At 44.9% G+C, this 27031-nt stretch overlaps 1 protein-coding gene across 1 annotated transcript; it reads left to right on the top strand.

The window, feature by feature from the left end:
* The first annotated feature begins 368 nt into the window (after positions 1 to 368).
* Positions 369 to 26522, top strand: LOC122664995 (protein NRT1/ PTR FAMILY 3.1-like). The gene is made up of 4 exons (XM_043861043.1): positions 369 to 473; positions 575 to 792; positions 875 to 1437; positions 25646 to 26522. The coding sequence occupies exons 1-4, from the start codon at positions 380 to 382 to the stop codon at positions 26520 to 26522; spliced, it is 1752 nt and encodes a 583-aa protein (XP_043716978.1). The 5' UTR covers positions 369 to 379.
* Positions 26523 to 27031: the final 509 nt, after the last annotated feature.

Here is a 27031-nt window from a genome sequence, read left to right as displayed (position 1 = left end):
TTGATCGCAGAGAAATGAAAATAATAATACTTTAAGATTGTTAGGGTTTAGGGTTTAAGCACAAGGTTGCTTAAAGTATTACACCATGAGTATCTAGTTTGGAATACCCAGACTGTTGTCTCCAGCTAGTATTTATAGGAAACTAGGGTTTAGGTCAGATAGGCTAATTACTAGATTGCCTTTCACAACCTGAATATTTAATACAAGTAGAATTATATTAGAACAAATGAAATGATATTACATAAATACCCTTACATGAACTGCTAGTGCATGCTTTCTTGACATTTCTGCCATTACCCACTTCCTACATCCTTCAATATTCAGCCTTTAAATACTGGGTTCGAGGAGGGAAGTTTGGATTTGCATCATAAAGCAGCAAATGACAGAGAAGAAAGAAGTGCAAAAAATGGAGAAGAAAGAAAGCCATGGTGGTTACAGGAAGGGAGGGATGAGAACAATGCCCTTCATCTTCTGTTAGTATCGAAACTCTTCCTATTATTATTAACTTCTTCTTATTCTTCTTCCTCTTCTTTATTTTAACTACTTTCATGGTTGCTCTGTTTATTTGGTGCAGCAAGTGAGATTTGTGAGAGATTGGCCATGTCTGGTTTTAGTACTAATATGCTTAGCTATTTGACACAACAGCTTCATATGCCACTAACCAAGGCAGCCAACACTCTAACAACCTTTGCTGGGACTTCAAGCTTGACTCCTTTACTTGGTGCCTTCATTGCTGATGCATTCTCTGGCAGGTTTTGGACCATAACAGTGGCTTCCATTATATATCAAATAGTTAAGACCCACCTCATCATATCTTCTTCTTCTTTTTCTTAATTCAATTAAAATTAGGTATCTGATGATGATATGTGATCAGGGAGTGATGACCTTGACTGTATCAGCAGTCCTACCAAAGCTAAGGCCACCACCATGCCATGGAAATGAAGTGTGCAAAGAGCCTAATTCAGGGCAGTTAGCCATTCTCTGGGTGTCTCTTCTATTTACAGCAATTGGGACCGGCGGAATCCGGCCTTGCGTGGTGGCATTCGGCGCCGATCAATTCGATGAAACCGATCCAAAACAAAGGACTAACACATGGAATTTCTTCAATTGGTATTATTTCTGTATGGGCTTGTCTACAGTTGTGGCTGTGACTGTGATTGTTTATATACAAGAAACGATTGGTTGGGGTTGGGGACTTGGAATTCCATCCATTATCATGTTCCTTTCCATCGTAACCTTCATAGTTGCGTATCCACTGTACCGGCATTTGGATCCCTCTGGGAGTCCCTACACTCGCTTGGTACAAGTCATTGTTGCTGCCTTCAGGAAAAGAAAGGTTCTTATGGTTTCAGAACCAGAATTAATGCTCTATGAGAATGACGAGCTTGATGCCTCCATCTCCATTACTGGGAAGCTTCTTCACTCTAACCAATTAAGGTAACCATCCCATCCTCCTCCCATGCACCTATCTTTAATTTAATGTCACATTTTCCTAGATTTTGAGGAATTGATTCTTTTTTTGTACCATACTTCATATAGGGTTGGTTTTTGTCTTAGTAGTACTGCAGTTATTATTTTATTCCTTTTAGCTCTGATCTAGGGTTGGTTTTTGTCTTAGTAGTACTGCACTTATTATTTTATGCCTTTAAGCTCTGATCTAGGGTTGGTTTTTGTCTTAGTAGTACTGCAGTTATTATTTTATGCCTTTTAGCTCTGATCTAGGGTTGGTTTTTGTCTTAGTAGTACTGCAGTTATTATTTTTATATATAATTCAATAAAAATAAGGACAAGAGATTGCTATCTAAGCCTGTAACGCCAGTGCAGGGGTCAATGAAAGTGCACGTATGAGGATCAACTGGAATGAAAAATTTTGAATTCATTTGGGGTGAATGGTAAAAACACATGGTCATGTGCCTGGACACATAAACCACGTGACCGGTTAGTGATCCTTTTCCTAAAAATAATGTCATTCCCATGCGTAAGGAGAAGTAATGTCAGATTACATAATGGGATTCCCTTATATAATAATGCTTTAATAAAAAAAAACATTGAAATAGGGGTGGGCACTGGCCGCTGGGGAAGAAAGGGGCGGGAGGACATGGTGGAGGTGGAGTTTGGGGAGGGTAAGGTACAGAAGAGGGGCAGGTGTGGGGGGACAGGAGTGGGAGGAAGAAGAAGGGATGTGTTTGTTTCTTATCTTTGAAAGGGTAGAATAGGTAGTTCATATACTACTAAGGTCAAAATTGTCTTTTAAAAAAAATTAACTGATTGAAACTACTACTTAACTACTCTTGACTAATAGTAGGGGGTATATGTGTAATTTTCTTTTCTAAATTAGGGAAGTCGCTGATAAGTTCCATACTTTGTGTGGATGCCTTAAAATATTGGCAAACCTCAGGGAGTGGTGCTGATAATTTCCTATCAATTTATTAATAAGAGATCATTAGAATTTGGTGTAGTTTGTTTACATAAAAAATAGTTTGTGTGTCATATAATGAGCGTGGATCATGATGTCCTTGTACAAGTACTGCCTCTGGCAGATTTTTATCCTTTCAAGTGCGGTACATTGCCCAATGCACGTCTAAAGTGCATCTAACATGGCCACTGCCCTTGGAAGGATAAAAATTCCAATGCACAAGTGAGGTGCATCATCTAATCCACTGTAAAGGTGCAGTGAGCAGTGCACCGCACTTGTGAGAATAAAAATTTGTCTCTGCCTATTACAAACAACAAACGCTTTGATGAGGCATAAAACACCCCACCTATCAGAGGCTGCCACGTGGCCGACCCGACCTCAGTCCGAGAACCGAGTTGGGCCGAGCAGGAAATTGGGCCGACCCCATATCCGATAAGTCACCTGACAAAGCTTGGTTTGAGCGAGCTAGCCGGTGGCTAAGGCCGAGATTATACGGGTCAGCCATAGACTCCTAGCCGACCTCATGGCCGAGACCAACCTCCTCCCTAGCCGACCTCATGGCCGAGACCAACCTCCTCCGGGCCGACCTCCATTGCCGACCCCACGGGCCGACCTCGTAGGCCGAGCCCTCCTCCATTGAGGCTCTCATAGCACCCCACCGGGGATCTCCGGGCCACGTCAGCACCTCCGGAGAATCACGGGATAAGGACCGAGCCACGATCCCAGCGCAACACGGAATCACACTCTACATGGACTCTTACCTTAATAAGAGTCCGACCCCAAAAATAACTCTCCACTCCGCTCTACGCGAGAGAACCTTCCGAAAGAAGGACTCCTACCATACTAGGACTCTCCCAACCGTCTCATCTCCTCCTTACTCTATAAATACCCAGGTATGGAGCACTATTCCACATCCGGCTTTTTACTACGATTCTGCATACTGTCGCGTTGAAGACCTGACTTGAGCATCGGAGAGTCCTAGGCCGGAGCCACACCGGCCCTCTTGCGCTCATTGCTTGGTTTTTGCAGGTTCATCCACGGCAACCAAGTACCGGAGGTTTTCACACGCAACAGATTTGGCGCCGTCTGTGGGAACGACATCAGCAAGCCTCGTCGTTTCTGCCAATTCCCAGAGCAATAATAATGGTGCACACGAGGTCAGGACAGCATGGCTCTACTTCCCGTACGGAGGAGCCGCAACCCATTGTGCAGACGAGGCGATCACCGCCCCCCGAAGCCTCTCGGCAGGGGATAAATAGAAGACCCCCTAGGGCGGGTGGTGCGCAGCCCATCACGGGCACCATTCCCCCTCCAGAGCGGGAATGGGGAGGTGCGCTAACCACGGCCGCGGCTAACCGGGTCATGGTGAGCCAAGTTTGGACGGGAATGGCCTACCAAGACCGCCACCCTTGCCGAGAGTTTGGACCCGTGAAGCCGGCAAATAATCGACAGGTTATGGATTTGCAGCTGCGATGCTCCACACTAACGAGATGTGCGCGCCTTCATGAACCGAGATGGCCCGAGGCGGGCTGATGGGCCACCCGCGGACGCGCTCCCTCCAGCTCCGTCCGCGCCGAAAGAAACTTGCAAAGCAAAATGGTGGCCGGCGTAGGGCCGAGCCGAGTCGGGCTGCGTCCTCGCACCCTTCTCGTCAGAAGACTCCACCTCCGTGCCCCAGTAGAGGCGCTCGGCGGGGTGAACAAGAACATCGCCAAAGCCCGCGAACAGGGCAGGAAATTGAACTGGCCGGCTCTGTGGCAAGGAGGTCGGTATTTTCTGGATGGATCGGAGAGGACGAACAGCCGAGGAGATTCCGAGAACAAAGGAAAGACCCGATTGAAAGGCGCGCGCCAAGACACGGAGAAGGATCGCGTCATACTCCCCGGCGTCAGAGCTCACCTCCCCGAGAAGAACAACAGGGGAGCCCCCGAGGGTCCAACTTCCAAGAAGAAAAAAGAACAAGGAAGGATGGTGAGGACCGAGCTGACCAAAATGGCCGACTACAGCGGGACGACCGACCCTATCGACCCCTTGCCGAGGAGCCGGTTGGCCGAGCACCTGAAACCGAGCTGGAGAAGCGGCTACGAGACTTGGCCGAGCAGGTGGAGGGGTTGAAGAAACAGGCGACCCCGGACGCCTACTCTTTGGTCGGGCGTCACCCTTATCCTCCCAAGATCATGACCGCGCCGCTACCACACGGTTTCAAACCTCCCCGTTCGACCGGGTATGACGGGACGGACCGACCCGACAGATCACATCAACTACTTTAATGCGATGATGACCATGTACGGGGAACCGAGATCGTTTCTTGCCGAGCCTTCCCGCATCCCTCAAAGGCGCGGCGACCTCATGGTTTTCCTGGTTGCCGCCGAATTCCATAAAAGCTTCACTCAACTCTGCGAGCCTTTGTCACGCGCTTGAGTAGTATGAAACATAAGAAGACCACGGTCAACCTCCTCGGCGTGAAACAAAGGCCCGACGAGTCGATCCGAGCATTCGTCTCCCGCTTCAACAAGGAATCCTTAGATATCAAGGATTTGGATGAGGCCACGGCCCATACGGCTATGAGCAACGGATTGGCCGACATGGACCTTATCAAGGACTTGGCCCTAAGCCGACAAGAAACCTAGCCGAGCTCTTGGAGAGGTGCAACGAGTTCGCAAATATGGCCGAGGTCCTCCAAGCCCGGAAGGGCAACGAAGGTCGCATCGACAAGAAAAGGCCGACAACAGACATCGAAGAGAAGACAAAAGGCCAAGGACGGATCGCCGAGCTGACAGGTCGGATCGAGCTCGAGCCCCGACTACACGCCATTGAATGCATCTCGCAAGGAGATCCTGATGCAAATACAAGATGGGGGTACATCCGCCGACCCCGACCGATGCAAGCGGGTCATCTCGAATCCCAACAAATATTGCCAATTCCACAAGGACATCGGTCACGACACCGAAGATTGTTATCAGCTGAAAAGAGAAATCGAAGAGCTGATAAAAGCGGGCCACTTGAAGCGATATGTCAAAGGAGGCCGAGAAGATCGTGGAGGTCGGTGGCCTGATGACCGAGATCAAAGAAGAGCCGAGCCTAGGGCCGAAAACAGGCGAGTTGAAAGAGATGATGACAAGGTCCGAGCCGAGAAGAAGGAGGACGGATCCGGGCCGAGCAATGACAAGGAGCCCCCATATACACTATCCTCGAGGGCCCGGCAAGAGAGTACTCGAAAGGCTAAGGCAAATGCTCACTTCGTCGGAGTAGCCGAGATGCCCGCCAAGAAACTCAAGCCGCGGTGACGATCTCCTTCACGGAAGCCGACCTCGAAGGTATAAGTTTACCTCATGACGATGCTTTAGTGGTGCGGTAGAAATTGCGAAGCACCCGCACACCTGTATTGGTCGATACCGCGCATCCGTGGACCTTATGTCACCGGGAAGCGTCGACAATTTGGCTTCGGCGACGAAGCGCTTAAGCCCGAAGGCACCTCGCTTCACGGGTTCTCGGGAGCGGCCGCGACCATCAAGGGCTCGATCGATCTACTAGTCACAATTGGGCAAGCTCCATGCCAGGCGACGATCCAAGTCAAATTCATGGTGGTACGGTCGGTAGTGGCTTTCAACGCCATGTTGGAAAACACATTCCTCCATAAACTAATTTTGATGATAACAAACATTAAGATTAATACTAATATTCCAATCTTTAAGCAAGCTTCATAGTCAGACGTTGGAAGCATCAAGCATCCAGGAAAGACTTGATCAACTGGAGCTCACAATGAAGAGTTAAGGAAAAGAAGAAATTTGAAGATTGAGGAACATCTTCTAAAGGAAGCCAAGACAAAGACTCTCCAAGAAGATTCAAGTGCATTAGAACACATTTCATTATATGTACATATCACATCACACACACATTGCATTCACATGTAAGAGACCCTAGGAGGAACTCATTCCCATGCCCTAGACTCAAGAAACATGGCCATTAAAGTGTTAGACAAAAACCTATGAAGTCCCCAAGCAAGCTGGACCAAAATCCCCTTGACGACAATCAAAAATAGGATAATCGTCATGTGGCCGACCTACGACTGGCCGGCGTACCTCGCAATATAAAAATACAGACCTGTTTCCGGGAGCTTGTCGGTTGCAACCGACAGATCTATCGGCCGACCGACACTTGTAGGTCGATCCATGGTCGACATCGACAATCGACCTCAGCCCCAAACTTGGGCTTAACGGCTAGTTTTCAACGGCTAGTTTTTGATGGTCGACCGACAACTTTTATAGGTCGAACCGACGCCTAAAAATATGATGCTTTATATCCGTTGGAGAACAAACAAACTCCAACTTTTGGCTTTATAAAACACATCCAAACAAGGAACAAATTACATCTTTTTGATAGAAAAAGTGCATAGTACATTTGAGAAAGTACAAAAGTGAGAATTTGTCATTGAGCTAAATTATTCAATTCAAGCTCTTCAAAGAGATATTACCAAGCTCTTAACTCTCCACTCTCTCCAACTCATGCCATCAAGGAGAGTCATCTAGAGACTCAAGGTGCATCACTCTCATTCATATCATTGAGCACCATCACTCAAAGGGTAAAAGTGTCACTACTCTTTGGTAGGTATTTATACCAAACTTCTATTGTATTTACTTGTTTATGCTTTTGATTTGATAAAGCATTGTTGTATTAATCTAGATCTGACTTAGATTAGTACAAGGACCTCTCATCCTTAAGAGATTGAAAGGATACTCTTGTCCTGGAACTAAGATTGTAAGGATCCTCTTATCCTGTTAAAAAGAGTTGTAAAGGTGTCATTTCCCACCTATTGTATTGAAAGGGAAATACTAGTGGAATTCTCTCAAGGTTGAGAGGAGTGGATGTAGGCTAAGTTAGCCGAACCACTATAAATCTTGTGCCTCATTTACTTCGCTTTTTATATTTAATATAAGTGTGCAACCAATCGAAAAAGAGGCAAAATCCACTAGTGGTAACCTATTCACCCCCTCTAGGTTACCCAACAATTGGTATCGAGCGGAGCTCAAAACTAAGACCATATTGTCTTTATATTATGCTAAAAACGATCCATGGCATCATCATCATCTACACACCAAATTGAGGGGCTCAACACTTCTAGGCCACCATACTTTGATGGTGAAGGATTTGCCTACTGGAAGTGTAGGTTCAAAAATTATGTGTGTGCTCATGATATTGATGTATGGACTGTGATTGAGGAAGGTCCTTCCAAATCACAAAAGAAGTTGGAGGAAGAATTGTACCTAAGGAGAAATCCGAATGGACACCATCGGATAAAACACACATACAATAAAACTACAAAGCTATTGCATTCCTACAATGTGCTCTTAGTGAAAAAGAATTCAATAGAACTAGTATGTGTAACACAACTAAGGAGATATTTGATACTCTTGTGGTTACCTATGAAGGAACATCACAAGTTAAACAACTCAAGATTGACAAACTTGTTCATGAATATGAATTGTTTAAAATGCTTGATGATGAAAGTATTTCTAACATGTTTACTAGGTTTACTAACATTGTTAACAAGTTGAAAAGCTTAGGAAAGGAATACACCAAAGCGGAGAATATAAGGAAGATCTTGAGATCACTACCCTCCAAGTGGAGACCAATGGTGACCGCCATCAAACAAGCAAAAGATCTAGAGGTTCTACACATGGATGAATTGATGGGTACTCTACAAACCCATGAAGTTGAACTCCTTGAAGATGATAAAGTCATAGAAGTAAAAGAACCAAGGAGAAAGTCCATCGCACTCAAGACCTCTTGCGAATCCGAAGAAGAAGAAAGCGATGAAGAGGATATAGAGAAAGAAATCTCTAATCACAAGGAAGTTTCAAAATTCCTAAGAAAGAGAGGAGGAAGATTCTACAAAGGACAACCATCAAAAGAAAACAAAGGTAAAACATACACAAAGGAAAAACCCTTCAATACTAACAAGGACATTGTGTGTTATGAATGTAGAAAGCCCGGACACTTCAAAACCGAGTGTCCCAAGCTAAAAGGAAAGGAAAGCGAAAGAAAAAGGCTTGCACCGCCGAGATATCATGGGATTCAAGTGATAGTGGAGAAGAAAATAATGAATCCGATGAAGAGACCGTCAACTTGGCACTAATGGCTCACAACAATGATGATGACGAGGTAAACTCTCTCTATCATAGCTCGATGTCAATTTGCAATGATGATTTAGAATATGAAGAACTTCAAGAGGCCTTTGAAGAACTTTATAATGTAAGTCTCAAGAGGAAGCTTCTAAAAGGCCTTAGAAAAGAAGTAGCCAATCTTCTACACAAAATTGATGAGTTGACTTCACATGCACACAACCTAGAAGAAGAAAATAAGAATCTAACTTCCACATTGCACACCTTTACTAAGGGTCAAAAGACCTTAGATACATTATTTGGAAATCCACAAAAGGGACCTCAAAATAAAGAAGGTCTAGGCTATGATGGTAAAAGACCACATCAAGCCAAAGGAAAGGGAAAGATGAGAACTCTAAGATGGAGAAAATCAAACCAAGGCCAAACCTCACATCCCATTGTATGTGAAAAATGTCATTTACCGGACATAAAACTTGCATCGGTGCTTATATTGATGGTAAGGTGATATATAAAGAACCGGATACAAAAAGGAAGCATCATGCATTCTACTATACTTCTCAAAAGAGGACCAACAAACCTCAAAGAGAATTTGTGCCCCAACGGCCACAAAGACAATATCCCAAGCCTAAGCCATTTCAACCATATAGGCAAAATGCTTCATATATGCCATATGCACCCCAAAGACCTCAAAATCACTATAGACCAAACACATACACTAGGCCCTATGATCACCAAAGGGCCTACATCAACAATAAGTCTTACACATCACAAAATTACTATGTTCCATATAGACACTATGAATTTCAAGGGCCAAGAAGAACCCAAAGATCATATGGACATCGAAAACCTACATCTATCACACCTACAATACAAAATCAAAATTCTAGAAGAGCTTGGATACCTAAGGGTATGATCGATCCTAACCTCAATGGACCTATGAGATTATGGGGACCAACATATAATTGATTGCTTTTATAGGTATGCTTGAAGAGCAAGTGAAGCAATTGAATGGTATATTGATAGTGGATGCTCCAAGCATATGACGGCCAACCCCAATCTATTCACCAAGCTAAACAAGTACAATGGAGGAATGGTGACATTTGGGGACAAAATAGCAAAGGAAAAATCATTGGCATCGGTGAAATCACCATTGGAGGTACAATCATATCCAATGTATGCCTAGTTGACAATTTAAAGTATAATTTACTTAGTGTGAGTCAACTATGTAATATAGGATATAGTGTCATTTTCAAAACCTCTCATTGCTTAGTAAAAAATTCAAATGATAAGACTATCTTGAAGGGAATTAGGAAAAATAATATCTATATCTGCTTATTGGATGAAGCAAATTCTAGTAATACATGTCTTGTGACAAATGATGTTGATCCCTACCTATGGCATAGGAAACTAGGACATATTAATGTAAAAGTGATTAAGACCATTGCATCTAAGAATTTAGTTAGAAACTTACCCAAACTCAAATTTGGAAAAGACCATGTATGTGATGCTTGTCAAAGAGGAAAACAAACCAAGGTATCTCATAAATCAAAAAATGAAGTGTCTACCACTAGACCCTTAGAACTACTACACTTGGACTTGTTTGGACCTATTACTACACCTAGCCTAGGCGGTTCAAGATACACCTTTGTAATAGTTGATGATTTCTCTCGCTTCACATGGACTCTATTTTTAAAACATAAAGATGAAGCCTTTGATGAATTTGCATCTCTATGTAAGAGAATACAAAACCAAAAGGGATATCTCATAACAACCATTAGAAGTGATCATGGAGGAGAATTTGACAATCTCAATCAATTTCGAGTTATTGCGATAAACAAGGCATAACCCATAACTTCTCCGCTCCTAGAACACCTCAATCCAATGGGGTGGTTGAAAGAAAAATAGATCACTCCAAGAGACCGCTAGAACAATGATAAATGAATACTCTCTTCCAAAATATTTTTGGGCGGGCGGTCAATACGGCTTGCTATGTGTTAAATCGTGTATTAATTAGACCTATATTACTCAAAACACCCTATGAACTCTATCATAATAAACTACCTAAAGTTGATTACTTTAAAGTGTTTGGGTGTATATGCTATATATTGAATACTAAGGATAACTTAGGAAAATTTGATGCTAAAGCCGATGATGGCGCTTTCCTTGGATACTCTTCAAATAGTCGAGCCTATAGAGTCTTCAATAAGAAAAGCTTGATTATTGAAGAATCAATGAATATAAAATTTGATGAATCTCTTCCTAAAGATAGAAACAAGCCATTGGTTGATGATGATGATACACTTGTTGAGATTAGGGAGAACATAGAAAATTTCTCTCTAAGAGAACCCGAAGACCAACCAAAGGATCTACCCAAAGAGGTTAGACCTTGGAAAGACCATCCCTTGGATCATGTCATTGGAGACTTAGACAAAGGAATCCAAACTAGATCTAAAACTCAAGACATTTGCAACAATGTTGCTTTCATATCCAAAATTAAACCTAAAAACATAAAAGAAGCATTGGAAGATAGTGATTGGATAGTAGCTATGCAAGAAGAGCTCCATCAATTTGAAAGAAACAATGTTTGGGAGCTTGTCCCAAAACCCAAGAATCATTCTATTATAGGAGCCAAATGGGTGTTTAGAAACAAACTTGATGAAGATGGATCAATCATTAGAAACAAGGCTAGATTAGTTGCCAAAGGATATAATCAACAAGAATGGATAGATTTTGATGAAACCTATGCACCGGTAGCAAGACTGAAATCTATTAGAATGCTACTTGCTTTTGCATGTCATAAAAATTTTAAGCTATGTCAAATGGATGTCAAAAGTGCTTTTTTAAATGGCTTTATCATGGAGGAAGTATATGTTGCACAACCTCCGGATTTGAGGATACACAATATCCGGATCATGTCTTCAAACTTAACAAAGCTCTCTATGGACTCAAACAAGCTCCTAGAGCTTGGTATGAGAGATTGAATGAATTCCTAATCCAAAGTGGATTTCAAATGGGTAAGGTTGATACAACCTTGTTTGTGAAACATAAAGGAAAAGACTCTATTATCGTGCAAATATATATTGATGATATTATATTTGGATCCACCAATGAAAATCTTTGTGTTGAATTTAGCAAATGCATGAGTGATGAATTTGAAATGAGTTTGATGGGTGAACTTAATTTTTTCTTAGGACTTCAAATTAAGCAAACCAAAAATGGAATCTTTATATGTCAAACTAAATACACTAAAGAACTTCTCAAGAAATTTGATTTCGATGGTCAAAAGTCATCTAGCACTCCCATGAGCACCTCTCTAAAGCTATCTAAAGATGAGGAAGGTACTCCCATAGACCCTACACGCTATAGAGGCATGATTGGCAGCCTTCTATATCTCACCGCTAGTAGGCCGTACATCATGTTTAGCGTGTGTGCTTGTGCTAGATTCCAAGCCAACCCAATGCAATCCCACTTTAGTGCCGTTAAAAGGATCTTTAAATATCTTAAAGGTACTACAAATGTAGGATTATGGTACCCAATGAACCAAAATTTTGATTTAATAAGCTTTTCGGATGCCGACTTTGCAGGTGCCATCTTGATCGCAAGAGTACAAGTGGCACATGTCACTTCTTAGGATCTTGCTTGGTTTCATGGTTTAGCAAGAAACAAAACTCGTTGCTCTCTCCACTCATCAAGCCGAGTACATTGCGGCCGGCGGTGTTGTGCCCAAGTCCTTTGGATGAGGCAAACTCTCATGGACTATGGGATACATTTTAGTTCATCTCAATTAATTGCGACAATACAAGTGCAATCAATTTAAGCAAAAATCCCATTCTCCATTCAAGAGCCAAACATATTGATATTAGGCATCACTTTCTTAGAGACACGTTCAAAAAGGGGAAATTGTTCTAAAATACATTGAAACCGAAAAACAACTTGCAGACATACTCACCAAGCCATTAAGTGAAGAGAGATTCTCGCTATTTGAGGAGAGAACTCGGGATTTGCAACCCTTTTGAGTAAAGTGAAATCCTCAAAAAGCCCAAAAATCAGGTTGTTAGAGAATTCGGCTAAAATCCCATTAATCCCTGTTTTTGACCGTCGGTCGGCCGACCAGACTCGTGTAGGTCGACCGACACGGAAAAATTTCGTTTTAAACAAGAACCGAGAGGATTTTTTCATTTCCCCCTCTTATGTTCGAGACCTCTCCTCTCCAAAACCCTTTTCTCTCGAACTCCAAGGCAAAACCCTGCAAAAACCCTTGAGATTTCACCAAATCCAAGCCCCAAATCACTCTTCCTACACAATCTACCCACTTCCAACCCAAAAATCTCTATTTCTCTCTATTCTCTAAAGCCCTAGGTTTCAAATGGCTCCAAAGCAAAGCAAGGGCAAGCAACCAAAGAAGAAAGCCAAAGTTGGAGAGAGCTCTGCAGCATATGACAAGTCTCTCTTCATCTCGGAAGAAGCCTCCATTCTCTCGGGAAGATTTGAGAAGAGAAAGGTTGACAAGGAAAGAACAAGTAAGAGTTTTTCAATTTCTTGACTATGACATTGAAGAATATTTCAAATATTTGGGTTGGGAAAATACCTTAGTTTATGTTGATCCTCGCTATCCTGACCTTGCCGACACTTTCTATCGTAACCGAGAACCCAAATAGTGGATGATAGGCTTGCCATCACATCCCTAGTAAAGGGTGTTCCCATCATGTTCACTTATGAAGATCTAGGAGAGATCATGGGAATTCCCACTTTGTAGGAGATATGAGCTATCTTCCTCCCAAAGGGGATGCCAAAACCTTTATGAATGTTGATGAAATTTATGGTGCCATCATGAAAGACTATGTTGGGTTTGAACCAACTGTTAAAGCTATAAAACTTCATGAACTACCCAGGATGATCGACTTCATTGTCGGCTACAACATCTTGCCCAAAGGAGGCCATAGAGACCAAGTCAATCCCTTTCAAGCCTACATTACTTAGTGTCTTGTCACTGCCAATCCTATCAATCTTCCATATATGATTATGAAGACCATGGAATCTTGTGCAGTACCTCATTATAGGGGAAACCTTCCATATGGCGGGCTCATAAGCGCCATCCTTAAGTTCCATGAAGTGGATCTCTCTGGGGAATTCATTGACCCAAAGATGATTGACATCGACTCATCCACCATCAAGAAGATGAAGCTGGGATTTGTTGCGGCTCCTCCCTCACACCAAGCCCGAAGGAAGCGAGCTACCCAACATGTCACGGGTGACGAGGAGTCACAAGAAGAGGACGACAGTGAGGATGAAGACTATGTTGGTGAACCCTCGGGGACTATGTCACCAGGAAGAAGAATTTTCAAGTTTTCGCCAACAACTTGACACCCGCCTGAAGGGCTTTGATGATCACTTCACCTCTCTCTACAAAGATCAAGCGAGATTCTTCGCATCCAACAGAGAACCAAGTGATCTTACAAAGTCTCAATCTGCATTTCTTTCCTCCACCTCCCGTGAGAGATAGTTGACATCACCGACTTTATATTAGAACTCTTGATCTGTACTTTTATGGCACACTTTTAAAACATGGAACTTCTATTTTGAAGCATGTGATGCTTTTAAAATTAACACTTTATTGGGCTTCATATTATTTGCTCTCTCTTCTTCTAACCATGCGGAAGTCATTTTCTTAGGGGAGCCACCTAAGATTGTTTTTGTTTGTTCATGGTTACTAAGATCGGCTTAGGGGAGCCACCCTAAGATTGTTTTTGCTTGTTCATGCTCTACACCTCCTTTTTGTGTTGACAAAAGGGGGAGAAGTTATTATGATTCAAATATTCATATTATGTGATAATGCATATTTATCTACTTATTATGTGATAATGCATATTTATCTTTACCTTGAATTATGATTCAAATAATCATATGATGTATGATAATATATATTTATCTTGAATTGCATACATACATGAGTAATGCATATTTTGAATCACATGTTTGTCATCATCAAAAAGGGGGAGATTGTTGGAAAACACATTCCTCCATAAACTAATTTTGATGATAACAAACATTAAGATTAATACTAATATTTCAATCTTTAAGCAAGCTTCATAGTCGGGCGTTGGAAGCATCAAGCATCCAGGAAAGACTTGATCAACGGAGCTCACAACGAGAAGAGTTAAGGAAAAGAAGAAATTTGAAGATTGAGGAACATCTTCTAAAGGAAGCCAAGACAAAGACTCTCCAAGAAGATTCAAGTGCATTAGAACACATTTCATTACATGTACATATCACATCACACACACATTGCATTCACATGTAAGAGACCCTAGGAGGAACTCATTCCCATGCCCTAGACTCAAGAAACATGGCCATTAAAGTGTTAGACAAAAACCTATGAAGTCCCCAAGCAAGCTGGACCAAAAATCCCCTTGACAGACAATCAAAAATAGGATAAGCGTTGGTCTCGACTCTGAGACTGGTCGGTCGACCTACAAAATATAAAAATATAGACTGTTTCCGAGCACTGTCGGTTGCAACCGACAGATCTATCGGTCGACCGACACTTGTAGGTCAATCCATAGGTCGACCGACAATCGACCTACAGCCCCAAACTTGGGCTTAACGGCTAGTTTTCAACGGCTAGTTTTTGATGGTCGACCGACAACTTTTATAGGTCGGCCGGGCAGTCTAAAAATATGACAGCTTTTATATCCGTTGGAGAACAAACAAACTCCAACTTTTGGCTTTATAAAACACATCCAAACAAGGAACAAATTACATCTTTTTGATAGAAAAAGTGCATAGTACATTTGAGACAGTACAAAAGTGAGAATTTGTCATTGAGCTAAATTATTCAATTCAAGCTCTTCAAAGAGATATTATCAAGCTCTTAACTCTCCATTCTCTCCAACTCATGCCATCAAGGAGAGTCATCTAGGAGACTCAAGGTGCATCACTCTCATTCATATCATTGAGCACCATCACTCAAAGGGTAAAAGTGTCACTACTCTTTGATAGGTATTTATACCAAACTTCTATTGTATTTACTTGTTTATGCTTTTGATTTGATAAAGCATTGTTGTATTAATCTAGACTGTACTTAGATTAGTACAAGGACCCTCTCATCCTTAAGAGATTGAAAGGATACTCTTGTCCTGGAACTAAGATTGTAAGGATCCTCTTATCCTGTTAAAAAGAGTTGTAAAGGTGTCATTTCCCACCTATTGTATTGAAAGGAAAATACTAGTGGAATTCTCTCAAGGTTGAGAGGAGTGGATGTAGGCTAAGTTAGCCGAACCACTATAAATCTTGTGCCTCATTTACTTCTGCTTTTTATATTTAATATAAGTGTGCAACCAATCGAAAAAGAGGCAAAATCCACTAGTGGTAACCTATTCACCCCCCTCTAGGTTACCCAACACGCCATACTCGGCCATCCTTCATTGACAGCCCTCCAAGCCATCATCTCCCCGACTCACTTGAAGATGAAGTTCCCCACCGAGAATGGTGTCGGCGAGGTCCGAGGCAACCAAAAGAAGGCACGAGAGTGCTACGCTACTTTCGTCAAGCAAAACAAGGGTAATGTTCAAGGAATGGCCATGTGCGTCGTACATCTCCCCGAAGATCAGCGGGATGAGCTTATCGAGAGAAGAGGGCGACTCGTGGAAGACTTGACCCCACTTCATCTTAGCGAAGATGACCCAGCCAAGGTGGTCTAGCTCGGATCACTACTAAGTGAAGATCAAAGGAGGCGGCTCGGAGTTTTCTTAAAAGCGAACGCCGATGTCTTCGCCTGGTCGGCCGCGGACATGTCGGGCATACCCAGACATATAGCTGAGCACCGACTCCATGTGGATCCGGGTCGGAAACCAATCCGGCAGAAGAGAAGGAACTACGCACTTGATTGACAAACTGCAATCAAAGAAGAGGTGGAGAAGCTTCGCCGATCAGGATTCATCCGAGAAGAGAAATTCCCGACCTGGTTGGCTAACGTCGTCATGGTCCCTAAACCGAACGGGAAGTGGAGAATGTGTGTCGACTACACCGACCTCAACAAGGCCTGCCCAAAAGATGAGTACCCACTACCTAGGATCGACCTCTTGATCGACGCCACGGCAGGTCACGAGATGCTGAGTTTCATGGACGCGTACTCCGGCTACAACCAAATCATGATGCATGAGGAGGACGAGTCGTACACGGCCTTCCGAACTGACCAAGAGAATTTCTGCTACAAGGTCATGCCGTTCGGATTGAAGAACGCCGGAGCGACATACCAGCGCCTCGTGAACTATATATTCCGCGAGCAGATCGGAAAGAATATGGAAGTCTACGTGGACGACATGTTGGTGAAAAGTTTGAAGGCCGAACACCACTTGGCTGACCTGGAAGAAGCCTTCGGCGTATTGAGGAAGAACCAGATGAAGCTGAATCCCACCAAGTGTGCATTCGGCGTAACCTCGGGAAAGTTCCTCGGCTTCATGGTCTCTATCAGAGGCATCGAAGCCAATCCGGCAAAAATCAGAGCCATCCAAGAGATGAGTCCTCCAAGGACGATCCGAGAAGTGCAAAGGCTAAACGGACGTGTGGCGGCATTGGCGCGATTCATGTCGAGATCGGGCGACAAGTGCCTACCGTTCTTTAAGGCCCTAAAGAATATCCGGAACCCAAAAGATTTTATCTGGTCATCTGAATGCCAAGAAGCTTTTGAAGAGCTGAAGAAATATTTGGAGAACCCGCCTCTTCTCAGCCGACCTGAACCAAAAGAGGAGCTTTAAGTCTACTTAGCCGCCACTCCCGTAGCGGTCAGTGCGGTGTTGATCAGGGAAGAGAGTCGAACTCAAAGGCCGATATACTATATCAGTCACGTTCTTGTTGATGCCGAGACAAGGTACTCCGGGTTCGAGAAAGTAGCATTCGCTCTAATCACGGCTGCAAGGAAACTAAGGCCGTACTTCCAAGCTCATCCGATCGTGGTACTGACCGACCAGCCACTCAAAAAGATATTACACAAACCCGACGTTTTGGGACGGCTGATTTCCTGGGCAGTTGAGCTAAGTGAATACGATATAAGCTATCGACCGAGGACGACGATAAAAGGACAAGCCCTGGCCGATTTCATCGCCGAATGCACGGGGCCCGAACATGAGGTTGGAGAAGAAAAGACAGTCGAGGAGGTCGGGGCTACGGCCGACCCGATTTGGACAATGAATGTTGACGGCTCAAGCAATTCCGGAGGAAGCGGGGCCGGCCTAATACTTGTAAGCCCCGAAGGCTTTCTGGTCCAATATGCCCTAAGGTTCAAGTTTCCCGCCTCAAACAACGAGGCTGAGTATGAAGCCCTTCTAGCTGGACTTCGAGTCAGCAAAGCTATGGGCATAAAACGGTTGAAGGTGCGAGGAGAGTCCCAACTCGTGGTCAACCAGGTCAACGGAGACTACGAGGCAAAAGACGAAAGGATGATAGCATACCTGGGTCGAGCCCGAGATCTGATCTCCGAGCTCGAACACTTTGAGATGACTCGAATACCGAGAAAAGAGAATGCCGCGACGGACTCCTTATCGAGGTTGGCCGAGGCCGACCTCCAATATCTGAGCCGGTCAGTATACATAGAAATATTGGAGAAGCCATCCTTACAAGAAGAAAGCATAAAGCACATTGAAGAGGATGGGCCGACCTGGTTGGACCCCATTGTCAACTACTTGGAGAATGACCTGCTCCCGGGGAACCGAGACGAAGCAAGGAAGGTCAAGATCCGATCTTCCAAGTACTCGATGATCGACGGAGTACTCTACAAAAGGGCAATCTCGGCCCCTCTTCTCCGATGTCTGGGACCGAAGGGGGCCGAGTATGCATTAGCCGAGGTGCATGAGGGAATATGCGGGAGTCACATGGGCGGCCGAGCTCTTGCATACAAGATACTTCGGCAAGGATTCTATTGGCCAAGAATGCAAGAAGAGGCCATGAAATACGTGAAGACGTGTGAGAAGTGCCAACTGTTCGCGCCAATCCCAAGCCGACCAGCAACAAAATTAACCTCAATGCTGAGCCCAATCCCATTCACTATGTGGGGAATGGACATTCTCGGAGATTTCACCCCGGCATCGGGAAACAGAACATACGTAGTAGTGGCGATCGATTACTTCACCAAGTGGGTCGAGGCCGAGCCCCTTGCCACCATCACCGAGAAGAACATGGAAAAATTTTTTCGAGATAAGGTCATCTACCGGTTCGGGCTACCGAAAGTTCTCATCACTAATAATGGCGCGCAATTCAATAACCCGGCCTTCCGAGAATTTTGCAAGCACTTCCACATTGACTTCCGACCCATCTCGGTAGCTCATCCACAAGCAAATGGACAAGTAGAAGTGTCCAACCAAACATTACTTGCCGGCATTAAGAGGAGGTTGGATGAGGCCAAGGGGAGATGGGTGGAAGAACTCCCAAGCGTCCTATGGGCATATCGGACGACTGTAAGAACTCCAACCGGGGAGAGTCCATTTCGCCTCGCTTATGGGACCGAAGCCCTCGCACCGGTTGAAGTTATGGCTTCATCGTACCGAGTGCTCAACTTCGATGAGAAGACCTACGAAGATGGGCTGAGAGCCAATCTTGACTTCCTCGATGAAGTCCGAGAAAATGCCCTACTCCGAAACGCGGCGTACCAACAGAAGACGGCAAGCTACTATGATTCAAGAGTCAAAGAGCGGCATTTTCGTCAAGGGGACCTTGTTCTCAGAAAACTCAGCGCATCCCAGTCGAGGCAACAAGGAAAATTAGCACCAAATTGGGAAGGCCCGTACATAGTCTCCAAGCAAATTCGCCCTGGCACATATCGCTTGCAGACTCCGGGGGGCAAGAAGGTACCGAGACCTTGGAACTCGGAAAATTTGAAAAAGTTTTTTCAATAATTGAGCATGCTTGTATTCGGCTTCAGTTCCGACATTTGATTCAATAAAGTCTTTTCTCCAACACTCAACGTATTGGCAAGCTCCCAAGTCGAAATCGTAAGACCGGTCCTCATAGACCAGGCCGACATCAAAGACCGACCCTCATAGGTCGGCAGCCAAGTCAATAAGACCGGTCCTCATAGACCATGGTCAAGTCATCAGACCGCCGACATCAAAGACCGACCCTCATAGGTCGGCAGCCAAGTCATAAGACCGGTCCTCATAGACCAGGCCGACATCAAAGACCGACCCTCATAGGTCGGCAGCTGCCAAGTCATAAGACCGGTCCTCATAGACCAGGCCGACATCAAAGACCGACCCTCGTAGGTCGACCGGCAGCAGTCGTAAGACCACCAGCGCATAGACATGGCCGACCTCTCAAGGGCCGACATCCCTATTTGGCCGAGCCTAACAAAGTACAAAACCAAGCTAAGGCATTAGGCTCGGCCAAGAAGGATATTCGGCCACGCGTCTGCTTATATGATAGCCTCTCCAATCGGACTGAAGGGAAAGGAGAATTAACCAACCAAAGCGAAGATCACATTGACCTCGGGCGTTGCATGGCCGAAACCGCCGACAACGTTGGGCATGGATAAAAAAGAGACGAGTTCCTAAGCTCGGTTAGTGAAACGACTCGGCAGCTTGGCCACAAACAAAACAGAATACGCAAGGAAAAGAATGCTGAGGGCGCCGAGTTCAAATACTTAGACAAATTCTGGCAAAAATAAGTTGTTTTATTCATTGTAAGCCGACTGATCGGCACGGGTTACAAAAGGGGCAGCTCGGCCCCACACACACACAAAAAAAAAAAAAAAATATTATTACATCTCCGTCTCCTCGGCGTGGGACTTGGAGGCGCCCTCGGAGGCGTCCACGGTATTGGGCTCGGCAGCAGGGTCTTGGGGTCCAGCTCCCAGAGGGAAGAAGTCGGCTGGAGCAGGTGCCTCAAGGGGCTGAGCTTGGGTGACCTCGACTCCCTCCTCATCTCCCATCTCCCCTGCAAAAGTAGTCGCATCATCGTCAAAGCGGGAGAGAATGAGATCGTGCTGTTGCCTTGATCTCGGCCAAAAGCTTAGCTTCGGCTGCTTCAAAACCTTCGCGAAGGGAGGCTTCCGATCTCATGGCGAGATATCGGCGTACTCCTCCGATTGGAGATAGTCGCTGACTGCCGCGCTCCGAGCCGTGGCCAGATCTTCCTTGGCCTTCTCCTTCACCTCGGCGAGCCGAGCCTGCAGAGCCCGGACCTTCTCTCTCTGCCTGACCACCTCGGCCTGAGAGCTCTCCACTTCGGCCTCAGCAGCGGTGAGCTTCTCTTGGGTCTCCCGACGCCTCTGAACCGCATCCTGGGTGTCCTGATAAGCCTTCTTGCACTGGACGTCCAAGGAATAGTTCTCGGTCAGGAGCCGCTCGAAGCGGAGCATGGTCTCCACTGCTTTGGCGAACCCCTACAAAAAAGCATGAGAACAAAAAATCAGGATAAACTACACACATCAGATCATATGCAAAAGCCGACAAGGAAACTTACCATATTGAAGTCTTAAAATAGGGTGGAAAGGAGCTCAGGGTCGGACAGCGCCTCGAGCTTCTCCTTGTCGGCTGGGAGCCGACCTGCATCCAGCCATTCCTTGGCGTGAGCGGCCGACGTCAAGGCCGAGTCCCCAGGGAAGAGGCGCCAGGTCGGCCTCACAGGGACGTTGTTGGCCGAAGCCCTCCCCAGGATGTATCGGGAGATGTTGGTGGGAGAAGCCACGGGCGGAAGGCCGCCACTCGTCAGGTTTACCGAGAGCTTTTGGCGTTTGATGTCTCTCGGCGGGCTCCTCTCGCCTTTTCGGCCTTTCCCCTTCCTCGGAGACCCGGCTTGACCCGTGTTCTTCTCGGCCTCCAGATCGACCACCGCGTCCGATGGTCCCGGCATCACCCCCTTGCCCTTGGAGGCCTTGGAGGACTCGCCCCGGGGTCTCTTCTCGGCATTCTTCTTCTTCCTATCCGCGATAGTCTCGACCTTCAGCCGAGCTGTGTCCATTGGAGGAATGTGGCCGACCACTGCAAGAGAAACCGAAAACATAAAAAACAAGTCAAAAAAGGAAAGAAAACTAAGTAAAGGGGTCGGCTCGGACAACTGAGATAAGCTCGGCAAGGGTTCCTACCAGGGGTCATATGCCAACTCTGAAGAAACCCCTCGTCCTGAAGCTGGAGAACATCGAAGGGCGGACGCTGGGGGATCAGGTCGAGCGAGGTCATCTCATTCTCGGTCAGGGGTAGTACTCTATTTACATAGTTCAGATTCATCTCCTTCCACTCGGTTCGGAGAGGGCTGTTGGGAATGGAAGCAAAGAAAAAACGGGGCTTCCAATACTTGTTGAAGGTCGGCGTGCCGACCAAAAATTTGTGACCGCCTAGAGCCGCACTCTTCCCTGATCGGCGGCAGAAGTAATACCACCCCTTCTCGGGAGACTTCTTCAGGAAGAAGAGCCGAGAGAAAAGCGCCACGCTCGCACCTTGGCCCATCTCGCAGAACAGGGCGTAGAAGCCGTACATGGCCAGCCAAGAGTTCGGCACCAGCTGACCAGGAGACAGGTGGAAGTGGTCCAAGATCTGGTCCACCAGGCTGAGAACGGGGAGCCGAGATGTATACTTGAAGGGCGTCTCGTACAGAGCCACCTCGCCGGGCCTGATGAAGCAGGCCATATCCCCGGGATTAGGAACTCGGAGCTGAATGTCCTTGGGGATGGCGTAGGTCATCCTCAGATAGTGGAGGTCGGCCTCCGTGATCGTGCTCGGAACAGTGCCGACACTGCCTTCCTCGGGCTCAGGGGCGTCGGTAGACTAGCTGACCGAGCCAACCCCCACCTCGGACGAATCTCCCTCACTTGATTCCTCATCGGATGAGGACGACCCGGAGTTCTCGGCCCGGTCTGCGGCTGTGGATTGGGCCGCGTGGTTAAACTCCATGGGTAACGGGGGCTCGGCCACCTCGGCCTGACGAAGCTCCACTACATCGGGCTCGTCTGAGGTCGAGCCCAACAGGTCTATGGTGGGAGAGCGAGTGGGGAGTTCTCGGCTCGGACTCGCGCCCTCTGCCGCCCTGGCGAGCAGTTCGCCCATAGGACTACTACCAACTGACATACTGGGCGGAGAAGACTTACTGGTTGAAGAAGAGTCGATCACGAACGAAGCTTCGGCCGAGTCGATCACGAGCAAGCAAACGACGAGATCTACCGAGTTGACGGTTCCAAACTTGCCGAGAAGTCAATAACTTAGAGCAGTGAAGAATGAATAGTTAGGAGTCGCCTATTTATAATCCTTGGGTTTTACTGATCCAACGGCCGACCAGAGCTCAGCATGATCCAACGGCCCAGATCAAAGGACGTTTTGAATTCCCGAGCCCGCCATAATGACTCTGCTGACGTGGCACGGACACCCAACCGTCAGATCGTGCAACGTCAAATCCGCAGCAATAAATAATCTCGGCCCAACCGCAAGAATCTTCCAGACAAGCGCCCAGGAAACTTCACTCATCAACGCCGAGCCGACACCTGATGAGTGGGGGGGGGCCTGTGATGAGGCATAAAACACCCCACCTATCAGAGGCTGCCACGTGGCCGACCCGACCTCAGTCCGAGAACCGAGTTGGGCCGAGCAGGAAATTGGGCCGACCCCATATCCGATAAGTCACCTGACAAAGCCTGGTTTGAGCGAGCTAGCCGGTGGCTGAGGCCGAGATTATACGGGTCAGCCATAGACTCCTAGCCGACCTCATGGCCGAGACCAACCTCCTCCCTAGCCGACCTCATGGCCGAGACCAACCTCCTCCCGGGCCGACCTCCACTGCCGAGCCCTCCTCCATTGAGGCTCTCATAGCACCCCACCGGGGATCTCCGGGCCACGTCAGCACCTCCCGAGAATCACGGGATAAGGACCGAGCCACGATCCCAGCGCAACACGGAATCACACTCTACATGGACTCTTACCTTAATAAGAGTCCGACCCCAAAAATAACTCTCCACTCCGCTCTACGCGAGAGAACCTTCCGAAAGAAGGACTCCTACCATACTAGGACTCTCCCAACCGTCTCATCTCCTCCTTACTCTATAAATACCCAGGTATGGAGCACTATTCCACATCTGGCTTTTTACTACACAGTTACGCTGTCGCGTTGAAGACCTGACTTGAGCATCGGAGAGTCCTAGGCCGGAGCCACACCGGCCCTCTTGCGCTCATTGCTTGGTTTTTGCAGGTTCATCCACGGGCGAACCAAGTACCGGAGGTTTTCACACGCAACACGCTTGGTCTCAATTTTTTTGGACTTCTAATCTTTGCTGAGTTGGCATACCACATAATGATAGATACAACTTGTCCTTTCCTAAAAATCCATTTTACAATTCTCATTGTTTGAATATATTTATATGATAAATTTTTATTTTTTTGGTAAACCTGTATGATGAATTAGTCTCCATACATCACAACCATTTCCCCACAGTGGTGGGAGCCTCGTGTGCACTAGGTACACTGTTTTCAGGTCAATATTAGAGATTGAAAAGTTGTAAGGTTCCATTATCTTATCTCAAGATAAGAAAGGGTTCTATTATCTTGTCCCACTAAGCATTCATGAGGCCCATGATTATTGACCAAATTTTAAACCATCAAAAGTAATAAGGGATAAAGACTATTTTTATGTTCTACCCACTAATATCCCCCTCCATAATAAAGGGCCCAAAATAAAAGGCCCTTTTATTTATGGTGGTGTTGTTCTATTAACCAACCTTATATATTCTTAGACCACAAAGGTCAGATCCTTGTGCACTAGGTACACCTTTTTTAGGTCCAAATTAGAGGGTGAAAAACTGTCAGAATCCATGATTATTGATCAATTTTTAAACCATCAAAAGTTATGAGGGCTAAAGAATATTTGTATGTTCTACCCTCCTTTATTTTTGGTGGTGTTGTTTTATCAACCAACCCTATATATTTTTGGACCATGTTTTCTTCTTTACACACGGTGACCCACCACTTCATTTGTAATGGTTCACTACTTTATTGTTGTTGTCTTACAACATCCTATGGTAACAATACAAAAAATACTTCTGGTGTTTTTGTGTTGTTTTAGAACACATTTGGAACAAAATAATATGTGTCGATTGATCTGTTCTTGTGTTTGTTGAGATAAATCGGATTTAAAAAAAACACATTTGGAACACTTTTGAGAAACAACTAAAAGAAGCTCAAATAAATAGAAACACAAACTTAAAGCAAAAAACGTGCATGGTGATGTATTCGATATTCATTAATCACCACCACAACCAACTCCTTCGCCATCGCGACCACCACCACAACTGAAGTTATACTTCCATTAATATGAAATCCATGCATGTTTTTGTTTTTTTTTTTTTTTTATAGAGGCAGAAATAACTTTTTTCCAGTTTTACCATATAACATTTGTTGGTACATAAATACTCCAAAGTAACTTTGACACAAAACATTGTTTTTTACTCAAAAATAGCAGTTTGGAATAGAAACGTTGCCATGCATACCCTTAAGAAGCCGGGAGATTAATTATTGTTCAAAATTTATTATAATTCTTTGATTGTAGGAAATTGATCATAAGGGAAAAGGCTGACACACCGCTAGGGTGTTCAATATGTATCATCCTCTCCCCCCCCCCCCCCCCACCCTCCTTTGAAAAAGATCCCCTTGACCTCCTTTATCCATACCTATGATTGTTGTATGCCGCAGCTTACCGAAAGTTGACGGCATACCCAACCCTCTCCCTAAATATCATTAGTAAACATATTTTCTCCAAAAGCATGTTTTACACATAGAAGGTTGATTTGATCATTGTGGCCATCTAATAGATAAGGGTTACTTTTGGATAAGCTATTAGTTAAATATGTATGGCTCATCATGTATTAAACTCTAATTATTTTTATTTGTAATGGTACATTTTTTGTTTTGCTCTATTTTATTTCAAGTAATACTACATTGAGGAAATTTTCAAATATTATATTTTCCATTTCTTTACTTGAAATTTTTTTCATTTAACATAATATTTACATATATACAAATTGAGCCTAGTATAACTTGTGGAAATCAACTTATTACTTATGTAGGCTAGTAATTTTTTTTTTATTTTAAATTATGGTTTTGTTTCTGAATTTCTTACTTTAAATGTTGCAATTCAGATGTTTAGACAAGGCAGCAATCTTGACAGAGGAGGAGAAAGTTGGATCTTTAAAGAACCCCAACTTATGGAGGTTATGTACAGTCCACAGAGTTGAAGAGTTGAAATCAATGATTAGATTATTACCAATATGGGCTTCTGGGATTGTTCTCACAACAGCCTTGGCACAACAAAACACCTTCTCCCTACAACAAGCTAGAACCATGGATCGTCACCTTTCTCATTCCTTCCAAATCCCACCTGGTTCCATGTCTGTTTTTACCATGATTTCCATGCTCATAACACTATCCCTTTACGATCGCGTCCTCACCCCTATCGCTACACGCTTTACGGGTCTCGATAGAGGCATATCCTCCCTCCACCGTATGGGCATTGGGTATTTCATTTCCATCTTTGTTACCCTTGTTGCTGGCTTCATTGAGGTCAAGCGCAAACATGTAGCCTCTGTTCATGGACTCACAGAAAAGCCACACTCAACCATCCCCATTTCTTTTTGTTGGCTCATCCCTCAATATACTCTCCATGGTATGGCTGAAACTTTCACCATCATTGGACATCTTGAATTCTTATATGACCAGGCACCTGAGAGCATGAGGAGTACGGCTGCTGCACTGCATTGGACAGCAGTTTCGTTGGGAAATTATGTTAGTACAATGCTTGTGATGATGGTACATTCAATTACTAAAGGGAGTTGGCTTCAGGACAATCTAAACGAGGGGAAGTTAGAGTACTTCTACTGGTTGATCACAATTTTGCAGGTTTTGAATCTCATATACTATTTGTTGTGTGCCAAGTTCTATTCATGGAAGCCCATTCAGCTTCACCAAAAAGGGATTGATTCCAAAGCCGAAGTCGAACTTGCCGGTCAGCCAGTTTAGTTGCAGAAGCAATCCCCCCCCCCCCTCTCCAAACCCAAACAAAAAAGAAAATAACTACTTGACAAGTACTCATATTGGATTGAATGATCATGAATCATCTTCAAACCCTTTGTTAGTATGTAATAGATAACGAGGTCTTTTGTAGGTCAGAACTTTGAAAGTATATGTTATATTGGGTTTCAAAAAGTTAAAGTTTCAAAACAATTTATCTTGGAGTACTTGTAGCTAGTTACTTTTGTGAGAAATTAAGACAGAAGTAAAGCAACATTTTTAGTCCCACATTGCTTAGCTACAAGAGAAAGGATGACGTTATATGTATTTATAAGGCTTATAAGGGACGTAGGGTTCTAGTGAAAGGTATCCCTCTTCCTACAATATCTCACAGAGAATGGGGTGGGGGATCAATCTAAAACCATGCCACTACTATTGCCATTGCCCCCACCACCACCTCCTTCCCTGCCCATGTCACACCCCGCCTTAGACAGCCCAGGCATAGCATGAACCGATGC

The sequence above is a fragment of the Telopea speciosissima genome, chromosome 6 (genome assembly GCF_018873765.1).
Source record: "Telopea speciosissima isolate NSW1024214 ecotype Mountain lineage chromosome 6, Tspe_v1, whole genome shotgun sequence".
NCBI lineage: Eukaryota > Viridiplantae > Streptophyta > Magnoliopsida > Proteales > Proteaceae > Telopea > Telopea speciosissima.
This window is presented reverse-complemented; position numbering and strand designations above follow the sequence as displayed.